This window comes from Solanum tuberosum, unplaced genomic scaffold (genome assembly GCF_000226075.1).
Source record: "Solanum tuberosum cultivar DM 1-3 516 R44 unplaced genomic scaffold, SolTub_3.0 scf00005, whole genome shotgun sequence".
Lineage (NCBI taxonomy): Eukaryota > Viridiplantae > Streptophyta > Magnoliopsida > Solanales > Solanaceae > Solanum > Solanum tuberosum.
Window position 1 is genome coordinate 2,726,926 of NW_006238931.1, and position 17,811 is coordinate 2,744,736.

Consider the following 17,811-nt stretch of genomic DNA (forward strand, 5'->3'; position numbering starts at 1 on the left):
TTCCTAAAATATAAGAAACTGATTAAAAATAATAATAATAATAATAATAATAATAATAATAATAATAATAATAATAATAATAATAATAATAATAATAATAATAATAATAATAATAATAATAATAATAATAATAATAATAATAATAATAATAATAATAATAATAATAATAATAATAATAATAATCTATCTATATATAATAGGAGAGTTAAAAAATGCCTCATGTCAACACTACAAAAATTCAACAATTTTTAAATTCAAAAAATAATTTAATATTTTAAACATGTATCTTAAATTAACCAAAAATAAACAAATAAATAAATTTAGAAAAGAGAACTAAATATTTATTTTGCGAAAAAAAATGTTATCATCTTTTGAAGTTTGAGTTTCGTAAAGAAACGTAGTGAATTCCTAAATATAGGAAACTGATTAAGAATAAATAATAATGATAATAATAATTTTATAATTTGAAAATTTGTTTAAAGAATATTTAAAGGATAATGATATCTGAAAATCTGTTTAAAAAATAATTAAACGATAATAATACTTTTGTAGTTTAAAGAATAATTAAACGATAATAATACTTTTGTAATTTAAAGAAAAAAAGAAGTTAAATTTAGAAAAGAAAAAAAAAACTAATTATAAATATGTGACTTAAAAATAAGTTATTTTACAAACTTTTACTTAATTTTTTTTTATTAAAGCCTAATTAGCCTTTTGAGATGACCAATTGTTTTTATGAGAGCCTAATTAGCCTTTCTGTTTATTTATTTATTAGGCAATTATTAATTTTGACTAACGTTTTAAGATGAAGCAGTTCTACATGCATTTCCAATTATTTTACATATTTTTTTGAATATTCTATAATTTCTATGTAACTTTTTATTATTTCTTTATTTTATAAAATATTACCCCCTTTGCTTCAAAAAGAATGATCAACTTTCCTTTTTAGTTTATTTAAAAAAGAATCACCTCTTTCCTTTTTTGGCAATACTTTAGTTTCAGTTTTCCACGCGGCATATTTAAGGACACAAGATTAAAGGACATTTTGGTACATTTGACATAACATTAATTTAGGACCACAAGATTGAAAAGTATTCCTTATTTTCTTAAATCCCATGTCAAATCAAACTAGATCATTCTTTTTAAAAACCGAGGGAGTAATGTTTAAAGATTCACGGGGCTTACGCCCTATTGCCTCGAGGCTTATGTTTCGTCAGCTATCAGGTAAAACGTCTCATTTCACACCCGCACCTTTTAAAAGACTAGTCATACCATATCATGATGGATTATTTTTCCAAATGTGCAATCATTTTCAAAGGAATCTGCATAGTTAATGAAATGTGGCCTAAGGGCTTTGAAAGTAACATGGGAGAGTTGGAAAAACAGTCACTCTAAAGGCTTAATGTGACATTAAGTCACAAGTTTTGAAAAATTAGTGATATAGCCACTATTAATGACATCATCCATGAGCCCTACTTGGGACATACAAAAGACCTCCCTAAGTTTTCATATCTCCACTTTGGTCCCCCCTCCAATAAATATGGAATAATATATTTATTTGCACCATAATATCCATTTCCAAGGTAAATCATCATCATCTCTTACTCCATTTTCATATTTACTCCATTTTCTTTCAAAAACCAAGCTTCAAAATTAGTTTCCCGCCATTTTAGAAATTTGAGAAATCTTTCATAATAATCACTTGATAACTCATTATAGATACATTTTAGTAGTTTAAAAGCATTAAAAATAAGTTTCGCCATTGCAGGAGCTGAATTTTGAACCACGATCTCATTTAGTCGCGTTTTTGTACGAAAGTCGTACTTCATCGATCGTTAACGATTGATACTGTAATCTAGTATCTATCTTTGTAGTCTATAATGGCAGTAGCTGAATTTGTTGTTGCTGGTGGTGATTATATGGGAGTATGGGAGGAGACTCCCAAAAGCTGGAATTGGAAATATTTTAGTAAGACGACAGTTTCCATTGCATTGCGTCGCAATGGTTCATATGACGATATGATTGCAAGCGTACTTGAGGCCTGTGAGTTAACTTGCGAGCAAAATGACTTGGTGATTAGCTATCAAATGAATGGGAGGGGAAAAATGCATCCCACATTCATAAAAAAGGATAGGCACGTGAGCTTGTACATGTTAGATATTGGTATTGATGGCTCTAGGCCTACATTGAGGATAAACGTCAATGCAAGGCCTCCAATTAAACCAACGAATTCATTTAACGGCGACAATGATTCGATTGAAAATGAAAGATTGGGTAATCATTCAAAGGAGAGCTTGGGTGATAATTCAAATGAGAGCTTGGGTGATCATTCAATGAATATACATGATGATTCAACTAATGTGGAAAAACAGCCAGTAGATGTGTAAGATCCCAAACCCGAATGTTGTGAAGAAATGCAGGGAGAACAGGAATTGGGATCACAATCCAACCATTCCTTCTCCGATGAAACTAATTTATTCATAAACCAAACTTTCAGTAACAAGAATGAGTTGCAATTGTTATTAGCCGAAGCGATGACAAAGAAGTCTTTTGATTTTGTTACTGTGAAGAGTTGTACTAAATACTTAAAAGTGAAATGTGTATCTCGCAACTGTGCATGGATGTTGTGGGCGAGGAAATATAAGTGTTCGAATATATTTCGTATCTACAAGTATATTGGCGAACATAGTTGTGGCGTTTAACATGCCAACAGTAGCCATAGAAAATTTTCAATCAAAGTCATTGCTTCACTTTGTGTAAATATGTATCGTGATGGCAAAGGTCCAAATGTTAAAGAGATTCAAAGAGCTATGTTTAATTATTTTCATTGTAGTCCAGGCTATTGGAAATGTTGGAAGGGTGGTGTGGTTGCCAAGAAAATGGTCTGAGGGACAGTGGAGAACGGATATTCATGCTTACCGACTTTTTCTTACATGTTCGAGACACTTAATGTTGGTTGTATCATGGTAAACAAGGATAGTAACAGGTTCATGTATTATTTTTTGGTCTTCGGTGCTTGCATTAGGGGATTTGCCCACATAAGAAAGGTAATTGCGGTTGATGGCACTCATTACATGGTAAATACGAGGGCGTGTTGTTGAGCGCTGTTGCACAAGATACGGAGAATCATGTTTATCCAATTGCCTTTTGTGTCGTGAACAAAGAGAATGATGCATCTTGGACATTCTTCTTTGAGAAGTTGAAGGAGATTGTGATCAATGAACCAGATTTGTGTTTTATCTCTGATAGACACAGGAGTATCGCCAACGGTATTGTGAACGTTTACAATCATGCTCACCACGGATATTGTATGAGGCACCTTGGTGAAAATCTCCGCGTAAATTATCATTGTGGAGATTCCCTCTATCTTTACTACAATGCGGCAAAGTTTTATTCTTTGGAGGAGTTTGACAATCATTTTGTAGAATTCAAGAACAAATGCCCCGCGGCAGCTGTCGTCCTTGAGCATGATATTGATTTTGAGAAGTGGAGCAGGGCACATTTTCCTGGCAATAGATATGATGTGATGACCACAAATATCGCCGAGTCACTCAATGTTATGTTGATAGACAAAAGAGAGTATCCCGTGGCATCTATATTTAATTCGATTGCTAAGAGGTTTGGAGAATTGTTTAGGGAGAGGCATGCATATATCCTCAAATCAATGGGTAATCAAATGGTGCCGGCTGCCGAAAAAATCGCAAGAAAAAAACTGATCGATGACGACTCCTTGTATGTGGAGAATGTAACCAGAGACGGCAATCAATTTACCGTGTTCGGTGCGGGTGTTACTGCCTATGTGGACCTACTGGAAAAGTCATGTTTATGTAGGGACTATGACTTGATCAAGATACCTTGTGCTCATGCGATGGTCGATTTGCGATCGAAGCATGGCAATGCGTATGGTATGAGCATCTATGAGTACTCTTTGCCTTTGTATAAAGTTGAAGCATACATTCTTGCATACATGGATTCTATTAATGTTGTCCCTCTCGAGTCGAAATGGTGTGTGCCAGAAGAATTGCTAATGTGAAGATTCTTCCGCCTCTTGTCGATACCAAGCTAGGAAGAAAAACAAGAAAAGGTGTCAAATGTTCAATTTGTAAGAGAACCGGACACAAGAGAACTACATGTGTCAACAACAACAAATCTTAAACAAGCTTGATAGAATTTGTTTTTGTAATCAAACTACTGTTTTTTTTGCTGCCAACATTTTGGTCAATTTAGTGCCAGCTATTATCGTAATTAGTCATGATCTAATATAGATCAATCAAAAGATGGCATACATTTTGTACGCTATCTATTGATGTTTATTACCGAGTCCACCCGTTCTCTATTAAACTGTGTATTATTAATATATGAAAATTCATGGTATTCGTGATGCAATGATTTTAATGCATTAATTAGAATGATTAAAGAAGAAAGTGTTGTAAAAAAAAAGTCATGATCTGAAGTTGTGTATTTTAATGCATGTGTATTATTATTATATGCATGCTTTTTTAATGCACCAAATCAAACTATCCATAAGAAATAATCTAAGTATAACCAACTCAAAAATGACTAATACAAACATTTTCTGAAAATACACTCTACCAAACTACCCCTTAAAGAATTATCAAAAAATCAGATGTTACTGTTGAAAAAGTAGCAATTTGAACTTTTATTACCGTTGTAAAATTTGTATATCGAAATATTTACTTAAAGAAATATCAAAAAATCATATGTTACTGTTGAAATTTGTATATCAAATTATGTACTGGTTGCCAAAATATATTGACCCCTTATACAATCGATGCATCTCTATGTGTGTGGTGTGTGTGTGACCAATGAGATTTACACTCTGACATTAGTAAGGTATATTCAGGTTTATATCTATGTTAAAGCATTGTTGATACTGCACCTACTAGAATATGACACTTATATATAGACCAAAACTAGTAGAATTTAAAAAGGACAATAATTAATTAATAATAAATTATATTTTTTAAATTTATCCAATTAAATAAGCTTAAACAAGTCATATGATCATGTTAGAGTCCACATAAATTAGGTGTGATGATTACATATGTATGAGGAAGAGTTGTGGTTATACAATCAACATCCTTAGAACAATGTTTGAGAAAGCGTAAGTATGTTGTAAGGATGATCACATGTTGTTCAACCACACATTGTTGATTGCCACCCCCAATTTATGTACTCATACATGATCACATGCTTATTCTAAGTATGTTGATTGTATAACCACACATAGCAAGTGACATCCTTACAACATACTTATGCTTTCTCAAACACTGTTCTAAGGATGTTAATTATATAATCACAAGTCTTCTTCATACATCTCTAATCACCACACCCATTTTTTGTGGACTCTTACATGATCATATGACTTGTTTAAACTTATTTAATTGGATACACATCTCTAATCACAAGACTTGCAGCCTATGATTTTCATGGTCAAAATGACATTCATATATACCTTTTACTTTTTTTACTATGATCATGCATACATATCATTCTCATGAATCACAAGCTTGGTACTGTGGAAACAACATCTTAAGGAATAATTATATCTGATGGGCTGAGCTTAGAGGACGTGAAATTTATCCATATCTAGTAAGAACAGTCAGACCATAGCATTTTACCAAAAGCACGTTGGAGAACACATGCCCAAGTTTTTTTTTTTTTAAGTGTGGAAACCCTTAACTGATGCAATTTCATTCTCAAATACGCTTACACATATCATCTTAAAGTCTGTTGTGAGGGTGGATACGCTCTTTTATCATATATTATTAAAAGTGGGACCAAAAAAAGTTGAAAGTTGAAATGTCAAAATACCCCCTATAAGATTGAGCTACTCTAAAAATATCATTGTAAGAAGTTGCATTTTGAAATTAATTAGTTGTAATTTCTTTTCCTACATTTGTATTACTTTTTCTTTAATCCCTATTTTTCTGCTAGCCCACGTTTATTAGGTGACTATATTTACATTTCATAATCAGTTGAATCCCCATTCTAGTAATTCTCATTTACTAAAGGTATGAGTAAATAAGAAGTTTAACAGGCACTAATAAGTAGTACACGTTACAGCAATGCCTAAGTACCTTATTTATTATAACATCCCAAATTTTCAAACTATGGTCCAAGTCATTCTTTAAATGTGTATAGACTCTAAACTCGATGATTTATAATATTGGATAGATATTAAAAATAATTTCTTACAATGGGACGATCTTTGGATGTGAATTAAGTTTATAAGGAACTCCTAGAATATTAAGATTTTGTGGCCTTACACCAAGAAAATGAAAGTTCGTGAAGCCTTTGTTCCAACGCCTTCGACAGTTCGTTAATTTAAGTTATATGCTAAAAGTTATGCCCATTTTACTAGGCACTACGGGTCCTGTGCAATCCGCCATGCGAAGTGGACATCAGCTGCGCGACCATGCGACATAGTCAGTAGCAATATTAAGGTCACGCGAAATAGGCTCCGGCTGTGCGACCGCACACCGACTCCGAAGTTATTTAAGTCTTCTCTTCTCTTCACTTATAATGAGGAAGGTATGATACATTTAAGAAATGTTTCTCATTTTTTCATATTCCTGATCTTGCAATCGAGTTGTTTGTGATAAATTCATCGAGACTTCCTTCTTTACTCTAATTTTGTTGACTATGCCTTAATTTTTGAAGTAATGGACGTGTTTAAAGCATATATTTATAATGGTGATATTCTTTCATATTTAGTCATCAAAATGGGTACGAAACTCGCACTACAGCTTTAGAGGAGTCCATTAGTGCATCAAAGTTTATTGGTTCAAGTGTATACCCTTATTTTCGTGAATCATGCATTTAAGCTATGGTAGGATGGGTGTCCAGGTGCTCTCATAATTTTTTTTATATGCCAACTTAAAATAATATATGTATCTTAATATGGAGGTAGTATTTTCACCCGGTATAAAATATAAATTAGGGTGTTGTGACCCATGAGCAGTGAGATGACCCTAGAGCTTGAGATGTGGAGTCATATGTTTAGAAGTCTGAGAGTGGGAATAGGAATTGATTGGACAAAATAGCGAGAGTATTGTCCCCATTAATTGAGTGATGAAGGTGGTACATACTTATTGTGTTGGTTATGTCTAGCACTATTAGAAAATTTTATGATAGTTCATAGAAAAAGGGTAGTTCCTTGTGATGTTTTTGGAGTTTATTTGAAATAAGGAAGGAGTTCTTGAAGAACAAACATGAGTGGTTAATGGAAAGACAGGGTGGTTAAGAATTTACAAATGTTAAGCTCAATTGGTGGTTTTGGGGAAGAACTTCTTGTTGCTTATAACTATAAGTATGATTTAAATGTATGTATGAGTAGATAGATGTGATGTGAAAAATAAGAATGTGCTAAGAGATTATAATTAGATAGAGTGTAAGATAGGTTTTACTACTTTATCATGGGATTAGTGGACTGGTGATCCTCAATTTATTTTCTAGTATTTGCAAGCCGATCTAATAAGTGAGGAGGTGCATGTGTAGTAAATTTAAGGTGCAATAGTACTGATGTTGCAAAAAAAGATGTGTATGTAGGCCATAGTTGCATGAAATTAGAGATTTAGTTACCAAAATTTTGATGGACTAGTATAGTATGTGGAGATTCTATCAGTATTCCAGGATTTGTACTAGACATTAAGTTTGAACTATAGATGTTGATGGTGGAAAAAAAGATGATATCTTGAGGATGGTAGAATAGTCTTTGTGGAAATGGATCTATTAGGCTAGATGTGGTGTGAGAAATAGTTTCAATGTGTATCTCTTGAGAATCTTTAATATGTACGTGCGCATGATTTATGTGAGGACTAGTGTTGAAACAGTGAATTGTGGCTAAGTTTGTAGGTGAATAAGAGCCTTAAGTTTGTAAGAATATATTGTACCTAAGGTATAATACTATTAGATGAGATCTTAAGTTTATAAATGCTATGTGTACCTAGTAGTATGCTGGATTTGCTTCTTATGGAGAAGGTTACATGGTTATTATATAGTTCTCATTAGAGTTGAATTGAGGAAATTATAGTTGGACGATGTGTGCCCTTTGTACAGCACTAAATCCCTTTAATGGGAAGGATGTGAGATAAAAAAGTTTAATGCTAGTAGACTAAGGAGTGGGAAATAAATTGTTAAGTGTTAAAGAATAGGGAATGTGTATGCCCATGCATGAGAGTTAATTTTTAGGATGATGACATAATTGGTATAGGTAAAGATACTGTCTTTGTAAGGGGTGGCCTAGAAAGAAGTTGGTAGCTTCCAAGTATAGAATTCCTCGTCATATCGAGTATTGTGCTTATAGATCTGTTAATACAATAGGCTTATAAACTTAGGATGGTGACCTTGGAGATAAGGACAGTTGATTAAGTATTGGACCAGGCCATGGCAGGCTTTGAATTTTATAGAGGGTTCTATAATGAGTTTCATAGGGATCCTTTCTTATTCTAACGTATCACTTGTACTTCTTTTTAAGAAGACACTCTACCTATGTTTTGTTCCTCTCAGCCATGATTATGTCTGAGGTCCAGAATCGGATTATTGGTAAATTTTAGTAGTATGAGTTTTAGAAAGCAGAGAAGTCAAGAAGAATATTGGTAGAAGAACATTTTTATTGATGTCTTCAGATTTCATTTATAAGACTGGAATAAAGAACAGAAAGCAGTAACCCCACTACTAGCATATAACTAACTCACTAACTTCTCCTAAATAATAGGAATAGATGGCTAACAACTAATTGACCAAGTCTTATCTAATATAATGCAGTAAAAGTAAAAGTGCAGTTGAAAAAGCAAATTCCTAACAGTGTACATACCTACGTTCATGTCTGACCTGCTAACTGAAGGCAATAATGATTCTCAATTGATACAAGCTCCCCTAGCCTCTAAACTTCCAGATATTCAAGTATGATTATGTGAGGCTCGTGTAATTCTCAACTCTATACAACCTGACTCTATAGTAGGTTATCAATCTGTATCATATTATGTCTAAGCCCAAGATGGAATGTGGGTCATGTCTTACACACTCATTTTGTGCTTATGTCTATGGCCCAAGCACTTTATGCAAATTCTTACTCATGCTTCACTCCTTGAGCAAGGAGGAAATGTCTCATATGGTAACCTATGGTTTCACCCTAATATTTGGATCCCAAAACTTTGTGTTACCCTTCTCATGAGCTATTAACTTATGTTTCCCGATATGCTCGTTTCCTGAGAACTCGTGTCATGTTATATGTATGTTTGAAAGATCATCTATGATCCATTCTCTATGCATTTTATTGAGGAGGTATAAGTGCCTATTATACCATATATTACTCCTCCCTTGAGTAGTGCAAAAAAATATGAGTCATAATTGAGCAGCATTACTCCTATTTCTTGAAGCTTGTATACCTCATTGACTTCCCTTATCGTATGATGGTACATAGTGGTGTTTTAAAGCGAGGGAGAAATGATATAGATAAGAGAGTACTAGATATTCCTGTGGGAAGGTTGTCGTGTGAAAATTTTGAGCTAAAGTTATAGATGAAAGGGTAAGAGTGAGATTAACGGTCGTTATGTGGAATTGTTAGAAAGTGGATATGTGGTGCAGATCCAATGAAAATGATTGAAGTTGCTGCTTTTTGGTTAATAGATCTATAAAGTGGGTGTAGTAATGTTAGGCTTGAATATGGTGATTTATAGATTCGCAGATCTTGATACTATTAGTCTAGTACTCCTTGATTAGACCTTGAGTTCTTCTGATTATAGTGATGATATGGTGAATTATTTCTAAGTTGGAAATGATGAAGGGAGGTAGACATAGTTGAAAAGTGTTGCTAAACTTAAGGGCGTGGGTCAATGATTTTTTGGAAGACCCCTAATTGAGTTTGGATATAACTATATCTACCACTCTAGTATTCAAATGGCCCTTTTCAAAACTTTATATAGTATGAGGTCTCGTTCCCTTATTGTGTGTCATGAGGTAGGTGAGAAAAGATTTTTAGGTACTATTGAAACTCTAGATCGTCAAGTCCAGAAGTTGAGGAATAAAAAAATAGTTGCGGTTAAAGTATTATAGAGGAATTTACAAGGTAGAAGAAGATACTTGGGAATCGTTAGAGGACATGAAGTAGAGATACCCTTTTTTATTCACTTCATCAAGATGAGGCTAACGAAGGTACCAATCCTAATCTTATATCTATATCACTGTGTATTCCTATCGACGTGCTTATCCTTAGATGCAGCTCTATAATGGTTGGGTTCATAGGTTCTATGTTGGGTCGGTGGTGCTAAAAGAATTGGTTTTGGCGATTAAGGTCTTAACATGAGTTCCATTGATAGTGTACAACTGTACATTCCACACATATATCGTGCTATACGTGTCTTAACTTCTCATTCGAGGACAAATGATTTCAAGGGGATATTGTAACACCCCAAATTTCCAAACTATGATCTGAGTCGTTCTTTAAATGTATATAGACTCCAAACTTGATAATTTCTAATATTTGATAGATACTGAAAATAATTTCTTACTATGGGAAGATCTTTGGATGTGAATTAAGGTTATAAGGAACTCCTGGAGTATTAAGATTTTGTGTGGTCTTATACCAAGAAAATTAAAAGTCTTGAAGCATTTGTTCCAACACTTCGACCGTTCGTTAATTCAAGTTATGTGCTAAAAGTTATGCCCAATTTGCTAGGCACTACGGATCCTGTGCGATCTGGCTCATGAAGTGGACATCAACTGCATGACCGCGCGACATAGTCAGTAGCACTGTTAAGGTCGCGTGAAGTGTCATGCGATGTAGGCTCCAGCTGCGAGACCGTGCATCGGCTCCTAAGTTATTTAAGTCTTCTCTTCTCTTCACATTTTAAGAGTGGTGTTTTTGTCCTTTCCTCATCTTATAACCCTAATCCGTGACTATTAACTTCCCCCAAAATCTATAATCAAAGAGATTTGATAAGTTACGACAAACTCTTCTTCTCTTCTTCTCCAACACTTCAAGAAGCAAGATCTAAGGTTAATTCTCAAGGTCCCTTTCTTAAGTTCTTCGTCAAAAGGTATGTTTATACACTTCCTACTTCAAAATATTCATACAAGATTCATATTATATTTTGTTATTCGTATTTTCTAAATTATGAATTGTGGTAAGGGTTGAGAGATGATTTCCTGAAAATTGATTACAAATGTTCCTCTCTTGTTAATTGTGTTCAAATTACTTTATTATGATTTCAGAATTTGGATTGTTGGTTTTGAATAGGTGAATTTCCTCATATGATTTTGAAAATGGTTTTTCCTAAAAATAATGGATTCAAAAATCTATGAGTCTTTCAAAAACTTTGATTTCAATGATGAACAAAGGGTAACTTTCCATCCCGGTTAAAAGCTAATGATTTTGCATTTTATATGCTTATAACTTGGAAAGACTTGGATGTTGGCATTGAACGAAATGTTTTTAACATAAATGAGTCTTTGATTTTCAAAGGAGGGTTAAGAGTTTAATGCCAACTATGAAATTGGCATGGTTACAATTTGCAAATCTTGGTATGACGATACCAATGGGAATATGTCTTATTTGGATAACTCTTAATAAATAGAAACTTGAAAATGATTTAATTGGGGGCTTAAAGAGAGTTTGACAGTATCATTGGGAAGGTGTAAAGTCGTTGTGACTCATCACTCGAAACCGCGTTTACTGACATAGGAGGTCCCTGTCCTGAAATATGGATGACCACTGTAGGTTGTTAATCGGAGCAGCCTCTACAGTCTTTTATTTGGGAGAGTTTGGTTCGCCAAATTCTTATATTTCTCAAGTCCATGCAGCGTACATAGATTGGGGCCCTCGGTCGGGCAGAGGCTGGACCCATATAGCCCGTTGGATGCATTATGTCGGTGAACACTACCTTACTCATGATTAATGATTTTTGAAAGGTCTATGTCCAAATGTTTTGGGTTTGCACTTCTGATTTTGCCTGTTATGGTTATGTTTTATATATGTCTACTGATTATCTTTTTCCCTGGGTTACATACGAGTAATCGTCATACTGACCATCCTCGGACGCTACATCGGTTTATGATGTAGGATCAGAGACCAAAATTCATTGTTCCGGGCAGCAATAGATCATTGAGGAATAACAATCAACATTGTGGTGAGCTTTCCATCTTCCGAAAAATGGACTTTTCTTTACGTCTTTCTTTGGTTTTCATGGTATGTCGGGGGCCATGTCTCGAGATACACATTGTTATTCTATTAGTAGAGATATCTTTAAACTCAGAGCCAAGTAATCTTACTCTGTTTGCTATGCTCATAAGCCTGTCAGAGTATTCTTTAATGTTCCGTATTCTTTCATCTTACTGTAACTCAAAGTCTCTAATGAGATTCAACACTTGCATACCTTTGATACGATCATCTCCCTTTCACTATCTGCCTTGAGATAATCCCAGATGGCTTTTGCTGATTTTAGAGACATGATACGAGTGAAAATTGTTGAAGAGACTGCTGAAAAAAGACATGCCTTTGCCTTAGATTTTCTGGTTTTCTTGTCCTTGTGATTTTTGAGTTGAGCCATTGTTGGGTTTCCGGGTAGCGGAAGAACTTCATAGTCTTCTTCGATTGCCTCCCAAAGATCTAAAGCTTCGAGATAAGCTTCCATCCTCACTGCCCACATGTGAAAATTTTCACCATTGAAGACAGGAGGTGCCATTGCCGAGAAACTTGAGCTTTCTTCCATTTTTTAATCTTTTTGCTGTTTCTGATTGTGGTGCTTGAGTCACTTGAAACAATCACTCACAGAAATACCCACAGATCCCGCAAAATAAAAAAGCTCTAGATACCAATTGTTGGTAAATTTTAGTAGTATGAGTTTTAGAAAGCAGAGAAGTCAAGAAGAATATTGGTAGAAGAACATTTTTATTGATGTCTTCAGATTTCATTTATAAGACTGGAATAAGAAACAGAAAGTAGTAATCCCACTACTAGCATATTCCTAACTCACTAACTTCTCCTAAATAATAGGAATAGATGGCTAACAACTAATTGACCAAGTCTTATCTAATATAATGCAGTAAAAGTAAAAGTGCAGTTGAAAAAGCAAATTCCTAACAGTGTACATACCTACGTTCATGTCTGACCTGCTAACTGAAGGCAATAATGATTCTCAATTGATACAAGCTCCCCTAGCCTCTAAACTTCCAGATATTCAAGTATGATTATGTGAGGCTCGTGTAATTCTCAACTCTATACAACCTGACTCTATAGTAGGTTATCAATCTGTATCATATTATGTCTAAGCCCAAGATGGAATGTGGGTCATGTCTTACACACTCATTTTGTGCTTATGTCTATGGCCCAAGCACTTTATGCAAATTCTTACTCATGCTTCACTCCTTGAGCAAGGAGGAAATGTCTCATATGGTAACCTATGGTTTCACCCTAATATTTGGATCCCAAAACTTTGTGTTACCCTTCTCATGAGCTATTAACTTATGTTTCCCGATATGCTCGTTTCCTGAGAACTCGTGTCATGTTATATGTATGTTTGAAAGATCATCTATGATCCATTCTCTATGCATTTTATTGAGGAGGTATAAGTGCCTATTATACCATATATTACTCCTCCCTTGAGTAGTGCAAAAAAATATGAGTCATAATTGAGCAGCATTACTCCTATTTCTTGAAGCTTGTATACCTCATTGACTTCCCTTATCGTATGATGGTACATAGTGGTGTTTTAAAGCGAGGGAGAAATGATATAGATAAGAGAGTACTAGATATTCCTGTGGGAAGGTTGTCGTGTGAAAATTTTGAGCTAAAGTTATAGATGAAAGGGTAAGAGTGAGATTAACGGTCGTTATGTGGAATTGTTAGAAAGTGGATATGTGGTGCAGATCCAATGAAAATGATTGAAGTTGCTGCTTTTTGGTTAATAGATCTATAAAGTGGGTGTAGTAATGTTAGGCTTGAATATGGTGATTTATAGATTCGCAGATCTTGATACTATTAGTCTAGTACTCCTTGATTAGACCTTGAGTTCTTCTGATTATAGTGATGATATGGTGAATTATTTCTAAGTTGGAAATGATGAAGGGAGGTAGACATAGTTGAAAAGTGTTGCTAAACTTAAGGGCGTGGGTCAATGATTTTTTGGAAGACCCCTAATTGAGTTTGGATATAACTATATCTACCACTCTAGTATTCAAATGGCCCTTTTCAAAACTTTATATAGTATGAGGTCTCGTTCCCTTATTGTGTGTCATGAGGTAGGTGAGAAAAGATTTTTAGGTACTATTGAAACTCTAGATCGTCAAGTCCAGAAGTTGAGGAATAAAAAAATAGTTGCGGTTAAAGTATTATAGAGGAATTTACAAGGTAGAAGAAGATACTTGGGAATCGTTAGAGGACATGAAGTAGAGATACCCTTTTTTATTCACTTCATCAAGATGAGGCTAACGAAGGTACCAATCCTAATCTTATATCTATATCACTGTGTATTCCTATCGACGTGCTTATCCTTAGATGCAGCTCTATAATGGTTGGGTTCATAGGTTCTATGTTGGGTCGGTGGTGCTAAAAGAATTGGTTTTGGCGATTAAGGTCTTAACATGAGTTCCATTGATAGTGTACAACTGTACATTCCACACATATATCGTGCTATACGTGTCTTAACTTCTCATTCGAGGACAAATGATTTCAAGGGGATATTGTAACACCCCAAATTTCCAAACTATGATCTGAGTCGTTCTTTAAATGTATATAGACTCCAAACTTGATAATTTCTAATATTTGATAGATACTGAAAATAATTTCTTACTATGGGAAGATCTTTGGATGTGAATTAAGGTTATAAGGAACTCCTGGAGTATTAAGATTTTGTGTGGTCTTATACCAAGAAAATTAAAAGTCTTGAAGCATTTGTTCCAACACTTCGACCGTTCGTTAATTCAAGTTATGTGCTAAAAGTTATGCCCAATTTGCTAGGCACTACGGATCCTGTGCGATCTGGCTCATGAAGTGGACATCAACTGCATGACCGCGCGACATAGTCAGTAGCACTGTTAAGGTCGCGTGAAGTGTCATGCGATGTAGGCTCCAGCTGCGAGACCGTGCATCGGCTCCTAAGTTATTTAAGTCTTCTCTTCTCTTCACATTTTAAGAGTGGTGTTTTTGTCCTTTCCTCATCTTATAACCCTAATCCGTGACTATTAACTTCCCCCAAAATCTATAATCAAAGAGATTTGATAAGTTACGACAAACTCTTCTTCTCTTCTTCTCCAACACTTCAAGAAGCAAGATCTAAGGTTAATTCTCAAGGTCCCTTTCTTAAGTTCTTCGTCAAAAGGTATGTTTATACACTTCCTACTTCAAAATATTCATACAAGATTCATATTATATTTTGTTATTCGTATTTTCTAAATTATGAATTGTGGTAAGGGTTGAGAGATGATTTCCTGAAAATTGATTACAAATGTTCCTCTCTTGTTAATTGTGTTCAAATTACTTTATTATGATTTCAGAATTTGGATTGTTGGTTTTGAATAGGTGAATTTCCTCATATGATTTTGAAAATGGTTTTTCCTAAAAATAATGGATTCAAAAATCTATGAGTCTTTCAAAAACTTTGATTTCAATGATGAACAAAGGGTAACTTTCCATCCCGGTTAAAAGCTAATGATTTTGCATTTTATATGCTTATAACTTGGAAAGACTTGGATGTTGGCATTGAACGAAATGTTTTTAACATAAATGAGTCTTTGATTTTCAAAGGAGGGTTAAGAGTTTAATGCCAACTATGAAATTGGCATGGTTACAATTTGCAAATCTTGGTATGACGATACCAATGGGAATATGTCTTATTTGGATAACTCTTAATAAATAGAAACTTGAAAATGATTTAATTGGGGGCTTAAAGAGAGTTTGACAGTATCATTGGGAAGGTGTAAAGTCGTTGTGACTCATCACTCGAAACCGCGTTTACTGACATAGGAGGTCCCTGTCCTGAAATATGGATGACCACTGTAGGTTGTTAATCGGAGCAGCCTCTACAGTCTTTTATTTGGGAGAGTTTGGTTCGCCAAATTCTTATATTTCTCAAGTCCATGCAGCGTACATAGATTGGGGCCCTCGGTCGGGCAGAGGCTGGACCCATATAGCCCGTTGGATGCATTATGTCGGTGAACACTACCTTACTCATGATTAATGATTTTTGAAAGGTCTATGTCCAAATGTTTTGGGTTTGCACTTCTGATTTTGCCTGTTATGGTTATGTTTTATATATGTCTACTGATTATCTTTTTCCCTGGGTTACATACGAGTAATCGTCATACTGACCATCCTCGGACGCTACATCGGTTTATGATGTAGGATCAGAGACCAAAATTCATTGTTCCGGGCAGCAATAGATCATTGAGGAATAACAATCAACATTGTGGTGAGCTTTCCATCTTCCGAAAAATGGACTTTTCTTTACGTCTTTCTTTGGTTTTCATGGTATGTCGGGGGCCATGTCTCGAGATACACATTGTTATTCTATTAGTAGAGATTTCGTAGACCTAGTTAGTTGGATTTGGTTTTCTGATTAAGTGTTAATTAAGTGTCGATTGGTTTTCCTCTTTTGAAGGTTTAATTGAAATGGGTCTTACTTTCCGCATTAATATTTTTATTGAATTATTCGGGTTAAGCAAGTTGGTTTGTACTCTCGGACCTATGGGGTTCCGAGTGCCATGTTGTGTCTAGGGAGGGATCTTGGGGTGTGACATTTATAGGCAATAATAAATGGTCCATTATTTATCTGATGATAAATACTAATAATATCTTTTGCAGCCTCTTAAAATTTCTAAAAAGAAATCCACACGTTGTTGCCTTATTTATAACTAGTAAGATTATTCGCGCTTCGCGTGGAAATTTGATTTCACATAATTTATAAAATAATACTTACAATCTATCAGTCATTAAAACTAAAACACTATATTATCTTACATAAAAGATTACGTAGTAACGAACATTAATAATGTAAAGGAAAATGATAATTATAACATCTTATCATTTATCCTTCAATCAATCATCTTTAATTTGTTTTTATAATTTATCCTTTTGCCTCCGGGAAGTATTACTATTTGATATTTTTGAGAAATTAAATGATATTAAATGAACATCAACATGAGATATTAAATTTTCTAATAAATAAATAATATTTATATGTACTAACAAATACTTATAACAATAATTTTGCAGAAACATAAACAACAAAGTTTAAAACATGTACTTAAAACAACAATTAAAATCATAAGCATAAATTAATGACTGTAAAAAAAAAAACAAGATCTATAACAATAGAATGAAACAGAAAGGAAAAAATTGAGTCCACTGAATGCACAGTGTCCCCTTAAGAAAATTATTCCCCTCTAGTACTCGAGGTTTAATGGAATAGATCCTCTCAGGATGGAACGATTTTATTCACAAGTATATTGATACAAAAACAATGGTGTCAGTGAGCCATATAGGAGCAAAGTACTTGAATATTTAATTGTGCAGAAGAAAAAGGAGAAGAAGAAATTCAGATTTTTCGTTGTTTTAAAATGAGAGGAAATCTCTCTATTTATAGACAACACGTGATAGTGTGAACAAATACTTATTGTGCCTTATCGAAAATGTCACAACTCTTTGAAAAGTTACAACTCTTCAGAAAGGTCAAAACCTTTTATAAAAGTCACAATTTTTCATAAAAGTCACAACTTTTCATAAAAGTCAAATCTTTTCATGAAAGGGAATGACTATTTTTGGGTAACTCTTCATAAAAGTCGCAATTCTTC

At 34.2% G+C, this 17,811-nt stretch overlaps 1 protein-coding gene across 1 annotated transcript; it reads left to right on the plus strand.

Moving 5' to 3' along the window:
• The first annotated feature begins 2,762 nt into the window (after positions 1 to 2,762).
• Positions 2,763 to 4,033, plus strand: LOC107060569 (uncharacterized). The gene is made up of 2 exons (XM_015308585.1): positions 2,763 to 2,882; positions 3,089 to 4,033. Exons 1-2 carry the CDS (start codon positions 2,763 to 2,765, stop codon positions 4,031 to 4,033), a joined length of 1,065 nt encoding a protein of 354 aa, XP_015164071.1.
• The last annotated feature ends 13,778 nt before the right edge of the window (positions 4,034 to 17,811 follow it).

Coding starts and splice junctions, on each gene's coding strand:
- LOC107060569 (XM_015308585.1), top strand. CDS start 2,763: ATGTATCGTGATGGCAAAGGTCCAAATGTTAAAGAGATTCAAAGAGCT. Junction 2,883..3,088: donor GTGTGGTTGCCAAGAAAATG/GTCTGAGGGACA, acceptor GGTAAATACGAG/GGCGTGTTGTTGAGCGCTGT.